At 47.3% G+C, this 13,139-nt stretch overlaps 1 protein-coding gene across 1 annotated transcript in view; it reads right to left on the reverse strand.

Moving 5' to 3' along the window:
* Nucleotides 1-1,089: 1,089 nt before the first annotated feature.
* The window catches only part of Mcph1 (microcephalin 1), a 212,397-nt gene continuing 200,347 nt past the window's right edge, over nucleotides 1,090-13,139 (reverse strand). Inside the window, exon 14 of the mRNA XM_050137333.1 lies at nucleotides 1,090-2,902. Coding sequence (XP_049993290.1) covers nucleotides 2,877-2,902 — 26 coding nt within the window. The 3' untranslated portion in view covers nucleotides 1,090-2,876. The remainder of the gene's footprint in view (nucleotides 2,903-13,139) is intronic.

The raw sequence follows: 13,139 nt of genomic DNA on the forward strand, positions 1-13,139 counted from the left end.
AATAAAAAATAAAAAAAAAGAATCACTAAGCTGGGCAGTGGTGGCGCACGCCTTTAAGCCCAGCACTCGGGAGGCAGAGGCAGGCAGATCTCTGTGAGTTCGAGGCCAGCCTGGTCTACAAGAGCTAGTTCCAGGACAGGCACCAAAAAAAAAAAAAAAAAAAAGAATCACTAATATTGGGGCTGGAGAGATGGCTGCTCTTCCAGGGAACCAGGGTTCAATTCCCAGCACCCACATACATGACAGCTCACAACTGTCCGTAACTCCAGTTCCAGGGGAGCTGACACTTTCCCACCAGTGCACATAAAATAAATTGGAAAACAAAACAAAACATGACTCCCTTGAGCATCCTTTGCAGCTCTTCTACTGCTCACCTTTAAACAAAGCACAAACCCAGAGCCAGGCTTAGGGCTGTCTCAACCTGCCCTTTCTCTGCTTAGCCCTTTTTTAAGTTTCATTTCCTTTCCCGTTGGAAATAACAACCAGCAGAGGTTGCTAGCAGGCAGGCATTGGACACATTCAGAGGCCTTACCGAAGGGCTCTGCTTCAAATTCCCCAAGCCAGCATAGGGAGTCTCTCTCTCTCTCTCTCTCTCTCTCTCTCTCTCTCTCTCTCTCTCTCTCACACACACACACACACACACACACACACACCTTTTCTGGGTGGTGTTGTGATGGCGTTGAGGGCAATGCCCTTTTGTCACACCCCACTGTGGCCCACCTAAGGAAGGAAAGCAGAGTAAACTTGTTTCGCTTCAGAACTGGTAAAGGATGGGGCTGAGGCTTAATTTTGTGTTTTAGAAGAAAATTCCCAGGGACATGAGAAAGTGGATGCAAATATCAACAGCTTGCTCATGTTGAAATGTCTTTTCTAGAACTATGTTTACACTTAAGTCTCTGTGTAGCTGAGCACGCGTCTGAAATATTTCATCCACAGGTTTGTTTTCATGTCTGAGGGACACTCATGCTTGCTGGTAGGCTCATTAGCAGTCCTGTCAAAGCTCCCTTAATAAAATTCTGAATGCGGCCTTGCTCTATCCCCAGAGGTTATCCAAGAAGGGAAGTAGAGAATGTTCTTTTAGAGAGCATGAAGTGGGAAAATGTCTGAAGCTATTTATAGCAGGCTTCAGCCATGGAAACCCCAGACTTCACGTCTATTTATAGTTAGTCTTTGGGTTAAAAGGGTGAAGCCAGAAATCTTGAAAATGCCGCCACTTCCACCCCGCAGTGAAGACTGATCAGCCGTCTCTGGGTGGTTGTGATAACCAGAGCCTCACTGGAGTGACTCTGGAGATGACAACAAACACAGCTTGACCTAGAAAACAGTGGTTCCTTAAAATCGAAAAAGCAACTTTCTCTGGTTACGGGATTCATACCTAAGTTTCTTCGGTTTGCAGGTGACCTTTGAGTTGGAGTCTGTCTGTGGCACGTGGGGTTTCTAATAACCCAGACACCAGCAGTGAATTTCCAACAATGGCCCGTCATTCGGATAAAAGGAAGATTGGGGAAAAAAGTACTCCAGACATCACTGTGTGTGTTATGTGTATGTGTGTTATGTATGGATTTGTGTTGTGTATATGTGTGTTATGTGTGTGTACCCGTGCGTGCACATGTGTGTTGTGCATACATGTGTGTTATTTATATGTGTGTGCCTGTGTTGCACATGCATGTTGTGTATGCATGTATATTGTGCGTGCATGTGTTGTATAAGTGTGTTATGTGTGTATGCCTGTGGGTGCACGTGTGTGTTTGCATGTTGTGTATGCATGTGTTGTGTGTGTGTGGAGGCCAGGTTGAGTTTGGGGGCTTCTTCAGTTGCTTCACATCCTGTCTTTGCAATGGGGTCTCCCAGAGCCTGGCTCTCATCGACTGAGCTAGCTGGTGGTTCATCTCCTCCTCCCTGGCTCTGGGGTTATAGACACGTGCCACTGTCCCTGGCTTTTCACGTGGGACATGGAAAGTCAAACTCGGGTCCCCAGGCTCGCACAGCAAATGCTTTACCAGTATAGCTGTCTCTCCCAACCCCTCAAACAACAGCCTTTAAACCTTCCCTGAGGCTTAGCAGTTTTCAGACATTCTCCCAGAACACAACGGCAAGCCCTGATGAGGCCTACACAGCATGGGATTTGTACGAAGTCTGTAACCTCTGGACCTGAGGAATTTGTGTACTAGTTCCTTAATATGCTCCTGCTGGGAGCATGAAGAGCGGGTCAGAGGTCACTGCTAGAGTGCCTGAGGTTCCTGGGAAAGGACAATGCCGAGGTGAGGGGGGGATGTCTCTCTAGCCAGGGTCAGTCGACCTCCTTGAGATATTAACATACTAAGAATGAATGATGTTCCAAGCAAAGGAAAACTACCTCAAGAACAATGAAGGCTTGGACAAAACAAAAAAATCTAGAGTTGAACAAGAATGAGTAAGCACGGTCATGAAAGAGAGAATAGTCAGATATCACGTTGCTGCCAACAGCTGGGTCCTTACACGTGCCTACTCACAACTCCACTTGTGCCAACCGAGTAGGGATTTCACAATCCACTCAGCTCCTGCGTGGTTAGACAGGTCAGACCCTGGGCATGCAAACGTGCTTGTCAGCTACACTTCCCTTTTCTTCTGCCTGGGTCGTGTCCCAGAAGAACACGTAGCCTTCTCCTGAACCCGTTACCTTCATACCTTTTGAAGCTGGGGTAACTTCTTCGCTGCCTGAGAGCCCCAGTGGCTTTGGTCCTTCATTTGTCTCTTAGTTACCTCAGTTACAGGTTGTCTTACGTCACCTCTGACGCCATTGCCCTTCCTTTATGAAGCACTTGTTTCCTGTGACCACCCTGCTATGTTCCAGCAGCCTTGCCTTGTCTTGTTGAAGCCACGTGGTTTCCGGGAAGTCACATGGCAGCAAGGACCAGAAGACCTGGAAGGAAAAGTTTGGGCCTAAGTTTCCATCCCATTTCTGAGTCAACATCTTGAGTGGTTCCGGATGAAGTCTCTGCTTCCTTTGCTAAGAGGAAGTTGAGCTAGGCTTTCTTGGAGGACCCACCAACTCCCAGTGCCTTCTTCCTCCCTTTCCAGCCCCTCCCTGGGCTGAGCCACACTGTGAGAACCACATCATCTTACTCACGGCCAGTCTCCAAGCTGTCTATGCCTACAACTCTATCCCCCAACTCTAGAATGTAAGTGTGCATCCACGTGAGGAGGGATGTCCTCCCAGGCTGAGGACAGATCAGGGAGCCCACGTCCCTGACAGACACGGCTCACACAGCCCTGTGGGCTACTCTGAACCTGAGCTTGAGTGGCGCTTTTCATCCTTGCATCCTTACAGGGCCTCACAGAACAGGCCTCCAAGAAGGGTCACGTGGATGTAACTTCAGCTCTTTGTGCCCTGTCTGTGTGCTTTGGTTGGCCAGACAGGGCCTGGTTCTTTTAGTGGAGGTGGAGCATGGGTGGGTTTTTGGTCACAGTGAGGCTGATTTCAGTGTCAGAGCTGGAGGTGCTGCTGAGAAAGCCTAGAGCTCAGGTGGGACAGGATCCGTGATTGTTCGGAGCTGAGGACTTTGAACTTCTTGACTGTACCCTGAATCCTGCTGTGGTCATGGTGATGGCCCTGGAGTCCCGGACCCTGATTCCTTGTTATTGCTATTAGCCCCTCCCCCAGCCTTCTACACAGATGCCTTTGCCATCAGCTCACCCAACGGTTGAGCAGGGTCATTGATTGGACTTGGCATATTCTTTAGGCAAGAGAGAGGGAGGAAGTAGAAAAACTAAGGCACACTTAGCATGCAGCCCGGGAGGTCTGACTAATCCCAAGAAGCATCCAGGGATCTAGGTGACCACTTGGGGCCAGTAGCTTCCCTAGACATTCTTGGTGTTGACCGGACCCATTCGTCCCACCTTCTTGGTTTTCTATGTAATACACACAGCAGCCAACTGCATGAGGATTTAGGAGGATTTAGGTAGCATATTGAGGCCCCAGGAATAAGGGCCTAGGCAAAGTCATTTTGTGCAGAGTTAGGGAAAGGAGCAGATGCTCTGATGAGCCCAGCCTGGTGCCCTGGTTGACACCTTCAGAGCTGCAGTCGAGAAAGGAAGGGTTTCAGCTCACCATCTTTGATCCCTGGCTTCACTGGATCAACCTTGCAGCCAGGCTGGCTTCACACAGGGTGGGTTTCTAATGAGTTCGACCCTGGCATCTGCCTTGGCACAGTCCTCAAAGGAGTCACCGGGCTCATAGTAGAGCCCCAGATCAAAGTGGTCTCTGAGAAAACCAAAGCAACAATGAGGCTGTCCTCCCAATTTTACATGGGAAACATTATTATACATGGTGCTTAAGTTTTTGCACTTAAAGTCTTTTGTGTGTTCAGGTAAGAAAATGGTAATTTATTAAAAATTTAGGCCAAGAGCAACCATGTGCATGTACAAGATCATTGGCACCGAGAGCCGTCCCGGTGTGGAGCTGAAGCTCAACTCCTTAACTCCCACAGAGAGATAAGTTGTAGCACAAGCAGGTCTAGCAACCCCGGGGCCAGCTCACACAGAAGGAGCTGGAATGGAGTCGAGCATTTGGAGACCCGCAAGAACTGACCACTGACTGTACACAGAGACAGAACAAGAGAATGGTAGCATCTGTGGTGCTCAGGGCACAAACTCCATGATGTACTCAGCATAGAAACATGAAGTTCTTCACTAGGAGATCACTGCATCTGGGGGGCAGGCAGGAGCCAGAAAGGGCAGCCGTTTCATGGGTTCCCTTGAATGATCTAAGACAGACTCCCAATGAACCTTGAAATACTGGGGTCACTGAGCCTGCCTCGCAGACAGCACAGAAACACCTTCAGGCTTCTAATCAGGGAGCCGCAAGTGGGGTTTGTGTCTTTCAGAGCTTATTTGAAGGTGTCACGCTTTTGTCACAAAGCTTGTCTGTGTCAATTACCTGGCAGGAAGATGCCCTTTCCCAGCGTTCTATCCCATTGCCTCCTCGATATCTTTATTAGGACTCCTGTAGGATCAGAAGATAGAACTAGCGCAAATTCTAACCCACATTTTCCTCCTTTCCCTTCCCTTCTCTTTCCCTCCCTTCCAGTGCTACAGAGCAAAGCCAGGGCCTTGCATATGTAAGACGAGCATGTGAGCATCTCCACAGAATGTATTAGGGTTTCTGTTGCTGTGAAGAGACACCATGACCACCGCAACTCTTATAAAGGAAAGCATTTAACTTGGTGGCTTTTAGTTTAAGAGGTTTTAGTCCATTATCGTCATGATGGGACATGGGAAACAGGAAGTGGGTGGAACAAGGCATAGTTTGAGCATAGGAGTCCTCAGAGCCCACCCCCACAGTGACACACTTCCTCCACCAAGGCCGTGCCTACTCCAGAAAGTCACACCTCCTAATAGTGCCACACCCGATGAGTACTATGGGGATCAATTACATTCAAAGTGCCACATGGTTCCCCATGTAACCCAGGATGTCCTTGAACTCTTCATGGAGCCCGGGTTTTCCCTGAAGTTATAAGCCTCCTGCTTCCACCCAAGTACTGCTATTATGGGCACGCACCACCATATCCACTTTTAATTCAGGATCTTTCTCCTCAGACTCCTTGTCTCCCCTTACTATGTACGAAAGCAAAGCTAACATCGCTATCTAGTTCCCCTGTGGTCCAGGTCAGAGAGTCAGGCAGTCCTAATGGCTCCTTTATTGGCTCGTGTATTAGTCGCCTGTCTGGTGCTGTGATAAAATACCATTACCAAAAAGCAATTTAAGGAGGAGTTTATTTTGGCTCATCATTCTAGAGGTCTAGATGTTCATGACGGCAGGGAAGCATGGTAGCAGGTGGCTGGGACAGGAAGCTGAGAACTGTTTCACTGTGGACACCCACCGATGTCTATCCTCCTCTTGTAGAGCACAGACAACCAACCAAAGTGCTACTCCCCCAGAGTACAACTCAGGGAACTAATGAGTTTATTGGGTTTATGTACAGATCATGAGGGAGGGACTACTCACAGGATCATGAGTGACCCCAAAGCAGGCATGGCACCAGGAAGTTCCAGTGTGGCTAACACTGCACCTGCCCGTGGCTACAGAGGTGGAGGCTCCCTGTCAGTCCCCCTTCCACAGGCTGTATTGTCCAGCACCTGAGACCATGAGGCCATGCACAATTTGGGTAAAATTACATACAGTATGTCTGGAAAGTACAGAGGGAGCAGATGATTCTCAGATGAGGATCCCAAAACTCCCTTCTCCCTTCTAGAATAGCTGACAAGGCCCATCTCGGGGGAATCATGAAAGTGGGGTCACAGCTGTTTGGATGAAGCTCGGAGGGTCCTCTGCCTGCTACATCGTATTTACCAGAGCACTTCTAGTTACCCATATTAACCACGAAATTCTGAGCACTCTGGCGGCTCTGTTTTTGACTCTGACGGCAATCTGAAGCTTCATCGAGTGGGAATGCTTGGACGCGGAGGCACGCTCCTTGCAGGCTGAGGACCTGCTACTGTGGATCGGTGCAGTTCCCTGCCTTGTCCCTGCAGTGCCAACCGTGTTAGCACAATCCAGTTTAGGGTGGGCTGTGGAGTCCTTGACACGACTTTAACTTTCCTCAAGTCTATTCTCTGGTCTCATCCTTTATTTGCCCCTACTCGGGGCTTGGGAAATTTTGTCTATTTCATTTAAAGTATGCAGCCATCACATTTGATTTATTTATTAAGTTTGTCCCCAAGGGGAAGCTTATCTTGTTAGGCAGAGTAAGCATTTGTTGCTTGTTAATTCTATATAACCTCCAAGTTAGCATTTCATTGTGAGAGGACTCACGTGGTAAACGTACTGAGTTGGGCTAAATCGGCTTGGCTCCCCTTCTCCCTCGGAGTCTGTATTAGTTACTGAGGTTTAATTGATGCCTGATGGCAGGCTGCTTCATGACTTATTGTGAAAAGGAAATTGCATTCTAGAAGCCGTGACCACTTGGGGCTGGAATATTTTGGATTTGTAAGGGTGCTTTCTTTGTGCCAAGACAGGTTCCCTCCTGTACGTGTCGGCCTTCATAGAGAGGTCCCTAAGGGGATTAGAAAGGGGTGTGGCTGGAATATTATTAGTTCTAGGCATTGGTTTTACTGAGATGGGGCATTGGGGCAGGAGGCAAAACACTATAGACTGGCAGGAACTGACCCACAGAGAGCATTTTGGAAGCATGTCTTGGAAGAACATGGACTTTGGAATCACACAAATGAAGTCAGAATCTCATCTCCGTCACTTAGAAGGGGATAAACTTGGGCAAGTTATTAAACCCCAATAGCAGACTTCTGTTCTAGACCTCAAGCTCCATGGGCTCAATGAGGTGATTAAGAAACTCCTCCGTCATGGGACTCCAAAGTCCTTTTGTCTATGCTATTAATCTGAAAAGACTATCTACCCTTCGGTGAATTATTGCCTCAGAACTTTGATGAAGACGGCCAAGGAACACAGCTCCTAACTTTTGTGGAATATGATTTTAAGATATGTTACATTCGTTTATGCTGTGAAACATATTTTTTAATGATGCAAAGATATGCTGCATTCTTTTATGTTGCATTTGTTTAACTCTGTGTTACTTTGCCTATTGGAAACACCTGATTGGACTAATAAAGAACTGAACAGCCAATAGCAAAGCAGAAGAAAGGATAGGAGGGACAGGCAGAGAGAATAAATAGAAGGAGAAAAGAGAAGGGATCGCGGAGCAAGAGATGGGGAGGAGGACGCCAGGGTATAGCGGCATTTCACTCATATTTTAATAAATAAAGCTTGCCAGAGGATCAGAAAAGTAAAACAGCCACATTGGACAGCCTTACAGACCAGGCAGCAATGACACACTCCTTTAATCCCAGTAGCCACACTAGTTAGCCATAAAAACCAGGCAGTAGAACTAGAGAGGATTATAAAACGGAAGGAGACAGCTCTCAGTCTCAGTCTCATTCTGAGATCCCGGAGGCAGGATCGCCATTTTGGACTGAGGTAAAGGTAAGAGTCAGTGGCTAGCTGCTTTGCTTTTCTGACCTTCAGATTGGTTTTATTTACTAACATACAAATGAAATGCCAGTCCATCAGGGGCCAGCCATCCAGTCACACAGCCAGCCACAGAGTAAGAGTAGAAGACATACAGAATCAAGAAAAAGGAAAGCCCCGAGGCAAAAGGTAACTGGGATAAGTCAATTTAAGAAAAGCTGGCTAGAAAGAAGACAAGCTAAGGCCACGCATTTATAAGAAAAAAAATAAGACTCCGTGTGTGATTTATTTGGGAACAGGCTGGAGCCTCCCCCCCCCCCCAAAAAAAAAGCCAAGAGAATAAAAAGTATAAAACAACCAACAAGGTTTTGGTGTTCCAATGTGGGGCTAGAGTAGAAGACAGTCCAGCAACACCTCCTGGAAACAGGTTTATAGCTCCAGACTGCTCTGGGCAGGGAAGAGACCGAGGGCAGAAGATGTCAGGGCTGCAGCAGGGGAGGTGGGAAGAGGAAGCTGGCAGAGAACATGGAGGGTACCTGAGACACAAAGCTGCCTTTGCCATTTCTCACGGTGGCTCTTGGAAGGGCAACGTTGGTATGGGACCTAACACAATTTAAAGCTTGTAAGTTGTTCATTTCTAAAATGTCACCCAAATGCTTTCAGACCATGGCTGGTAGTGGATAACTGAATCCAGAGAAAGCCAACTGTTGATCCCTGTCTCTTCTTGGAACGGCGGATACAGGGGGCATGCCCGAGCCACTGACAGATGATCCGCCAAGCGAGGGTGGTGGTGAAACTGCACGGGAGACACAGATTCTTCCGCTCAGCTCTCTTTTGCTCATTTAAACCTTGAAATGAAAAAAGGAGCCGACCTCTGAGTGGTCGTTGCCACTGCCTTGGACTCCACAGAAATTGGCAAGTTGGGCGAAATAGCTTACATAGGCCTCAGTGCTTGGGCTGTACATGCCCAGCATTTAGAGAAGAGGCCAGATGAAGGCGTGTAGACTTGTTTCTCTGCAGCAGGAGGACCCTCCTGTCTTTCTACCCGCCAGGGCAACGATGGGTGAGCTATGGCCTGGTTGGTTGATCCACCACATACGATGGCCACCCCAGGGGGGGATGCTTGTGCCCACTGTCACAAACATCCCACAGATCGCCTGCTTTGCCTCTGTGGCTCACCTTCTGGCATCTTCTATTGAGGACGCTGTCCTCTCCGGGGACACCCCGGCTGCTAACCCCCTCTAGACACAGCTGCAGAGCTCCCTAAAGGCAATGACTCCACACAGTTCAGATGGCAGTCCACTCTGTACCTCCGTGGAAAGGATGGTGGAGCAGATGCAGCGTCTCAAATAGCGCAGGAACTTCCTGGATGCTGTAGAGAAGGGCTGGGCCCTTTAGCTGACAGCTTTCTCATCCACATCCCGCCTCCTGTCCCTCAGGAGTCTGATCCTGAGCCACTTTCCCACTTTGGGAGCCCGATTCCTTCCCAGTTCCATTTCTTCTGCTTTTTCTCTCTCCGCAGCAACTCTGGTTTGATTCCATTCTTATCTCTCCCCCACCCCCAATTCTAGTGGCCTCCAATAGGAACAGCCCTGACACTAAGAGCATTAGCTAAAAATAAATGGAAACCCTGGGTAGATGGTGAGTGACGGAGCAGGTGAAATTTTTGGTGCCTCCTCAGTCTTTAGGTCTCAGTACCAGTGGGTCATCCTGTGTGTGTCTTCCTCCAGGACATGAGCATCTGGCACTCTGGGATTCCCTCATTGCCCTCTGGAGGGCTGCTCAGCAGGCCAGCCAGCTACCCCATTCTCTGGCCTCTTCCTTTTCCTGAACCCTCCAAAGGTTAGAATAGTGCTGCCTAGATAAGGCCTGTTTCCTGGGTGGAGGCCGTGGAGCCTCCTCCCCTCCACACAGTATCCACACGGTGAAGCATGTCTTTCCATTCCCACACCCTCACTTAGGTCAGGGATCAGTTCGGGACAAAGTCACAGAGATTTGGCAAGTTGAGGGCACAGACCTTAAAGTCTAGGTGAGTTGCCCAGCACTCTGTGTCTAGGTCTGCTCTGAAAGTGTTTAAAAAGGTGGATAATCTACAGCAATCTTTCCTGTACCTCAATTGTGCTATGGATAACAGTTATATAACGGCCAGATCAGGAAGCAAACACCGGCTCTGACAGGGTTCTTGTAGACTTCCAAATGCTCATCTCATAAACCCATATAGCACACTATAATTTGGGGACCATTGGTATTTTTGACTAGTGAGATGTGAGCGGTTTTTTCCCCCAGATTGCTTTACTCAGAGAGTCTAGAGCTGGTCTGTCAGCAACTATAATATCCATCCAGCCAGAAGATTCCAACAGTCATGGTGCTTGACGCCTTGTGGCTGCTTCCTGGAGCCAGAGAAATAGGAACCTCTTGTGAAGCCCACTGTCCAGGAGGTAAAAACAAAGTGTTTGCCAAAATTAGAGCAAAGAGAGAGCTGGAGGGAACTGTAGATAATCAGGTTGAAACCACAAGCACACACACACACACACACACACACACACACACACACACACACCCCTATCTGAAAAAGGGCCTTAAATAACTATATTTTTTTCAACTGAGCCTATCAAGACACCAGCCACTTGCTCTTCCTCGTGGTCCAATATCATCCTGTGCCTGCAGGGAAAACCCCAAAGAATCTTACATCTTTCTTTGCTTCGGGACAATGGTGAGTCCCTTGGTTCCCACCATTTATCTTTACAGATTTTGGTGACATTTGCCCTATTTCCTTAGATTCCTTTATAGCTACTTGGCAGTCTAAAGCTATGCATGGGTCTGGGGAGATGACTCAAAACTGGGAGGGCAGAGAGAGGTGGATCCCAGGGGCTTTCTGGACAGTCACACTGGGCAACCTGGTGGCCTCTGGGTTCAATGAGAGGCTTTGTTTCAAAAACTAAGGTGAAGAGCAATTGAGGAAGATACCTGATGCCAACCCTTGGTTTCCACACCCAAGGGCAGCTCATGTGGATGCTCTTAGCCAATGTAAAATTAGCCCTTAGAGAAGTCTTGCTGTAGTTTTCTTCAGAGATGGCACTTTAGGACTATTATTTGGGCACCAAAAGATATTCAGTATGTGGATGAAGCTAGCTGTATGTGTACTTCTTGTTATAGCTGTACTATTTTATACATACATGTTATAAATGTATCATGACCTTGGTTCAAATTAGAGTTTATAAAACTTGTTTTCTTGATCCCATTGGGACCTCCTTTCCTTTATAGTTGAGATTCTAATTCTCAGATAGGGCGATGACAAAGAACTTCTTTGGCTGGTGTGTGCATATGATAGCATATGATGGCATATGCACATTCTGGTGCCATTATGTGCATACAACAGTCAAGGAACTCACACCAATATTGTCACCATTATGAACACTGAGAATATTTGTGTGTGTGTGGGCGTGTGCATGTGTGCACATTCCCCTAGTCTCTCTTTCCTTCCTGCTGTTTTGAAACTGTTTGTCAAAGCTTCTGGCTCCTGCCTACTCCACTACCCCTCTCAATACTCACAGGTCTGTCTGTCCATCTCTCTCCACCTGTCTGTCTATATGTCTAACCAGCAGTGTTCCCGTTGACACCTACTCACCTTGCTTGTCTAGACCTTGCTTCTTAGTGGACTCTTCCTCCAAGGCTCATGGCATTAATGGTCCTTGTGTCCTGCCATGTCCTATTCGCTGAAAAGTTAGTTTTTAAGTATAAAATTTTAGATCATGCGTTCTTTCTTCTCGTGTTATACATTATTATAAAATAGTTTAGTTTTTCCTTGTATGCTACCTGCTTCTTTCTGTATATGTATATAATGCATGTCTATTCACTGCATGTGTGTGTGTGTATGTTTGTACCAAAATCAATACTGAAGGCCAGACTTTGAACTCAACTGGTTCCAGAGATAGGGTCTTTAAGGCAGTGATTAAGAATATAGGCAGTCAGGAGGGTGGAGCCCTGGTCCACTATGACTGGTGTCCTGATAGGAAGAAATGGATGCCAGATCTGGCGTGAGGGAGAAGACAGCACCTGAAAGCCTGGGACAGAGGCTCCCTAGCAGCCCAACCTGCTGATACCTCGTTTTGGACTTCCAGCCTCTACAACTCCAAGAGAGAAAATTCCCATTGTTATTTAATCCATCAGGTATATGCATCCTGATGCATGCCCCAGCTAGCTCACATAATAGCCCAAGGATTTTTTTTTCTTCTCTTTAAATCTTAGTAATCTCATTGTTTGGGGTTGATATTCCTAGATGTGTGATATATTTTAAAATGTGGAGGCTCAAATCTTCAGTAATTAAATATTCTTTTCCTCTTTCTTTCATTTTCTTTCTTTCCCTTCCTTCCTTCTTTCTTTCCTTCCCACACCACCCAAGGGCTGTGATTAAAGGTGTGTGCCACCAACTACCTGGCCAACAAAATACCTTTGTGTAGGTCATCCTTCTGTATTTGTGTTGCTTTCATTGGTTATTAAAGAAACTGCCTTGGCCTAGTTGATAGGGCATAACTCAGGTAGGTGGGGAAGACAGAACAGAATTCTGGGAAGAAGAGCAGAGTCAGGCAGATGCCATGGTTTTCCTGCCTGAGATGGACGCGGTTAGACTCACTCTGGTAAGCCACAGTCAAGTGGCGATACACGTTAGTGGAGATGGGTTAAATATGTGAGAGTTAGCCAATAAGAGGCTAGAGATAAAAAGCCAAGCAGTGTTTAAATGAATACAGTTTCTATGTGGTTATTTCTGGTGTAAGCTAGCTGGGTGGCCGGGACCAAAAGCAGGCCGGCTCCTCCTCCTACAACCTTGAGTTAAGAGTTTTCAGCATTCTGTTTTTCTTCGTTCCCTTGGCACTCAAGAAGTCCTATGCTCCATCTCCTCTGCCTATCTCGGAGTTACTGCTTTCTCTGACATCTTTGCAGTTTCTTTCTTTCTATGAATTAATTTGGGCCTTTGGAGGCAGTCTCTCACTCTATCGCAGGCCATACTGAGACTGTATCTGCCAGGCTGGCCTCAGACTGATGTTAATCCTCTGCTTCTGCCTCCCAAGCACTGAGATTACAGACAGGTGGCACCATGCCTGGATTAATCATTTATGATTGTGTTTTCTTTTAAAAGTCCTCTTTCTTTTGCGTAACTTTAAGGGAAACTTGACCTTGG

Source organism: Alexandromys fortis, unplaced genomic scaffold (genome assembly GCF_014885135.2).
Source record: "Alexandromys fortis isolate MF-2015 unplaced genomic scaffold, M_Fortis_MF-2015_v1.1 scaffold_3, whole genome shotgun sequence".
NCBI classification, from domain to species: Eukaryota; Metazoa; Chordata; class Mammalia; order Rodentia; family Cricetidae; genus Alexandromys; species Alexandromys fortis.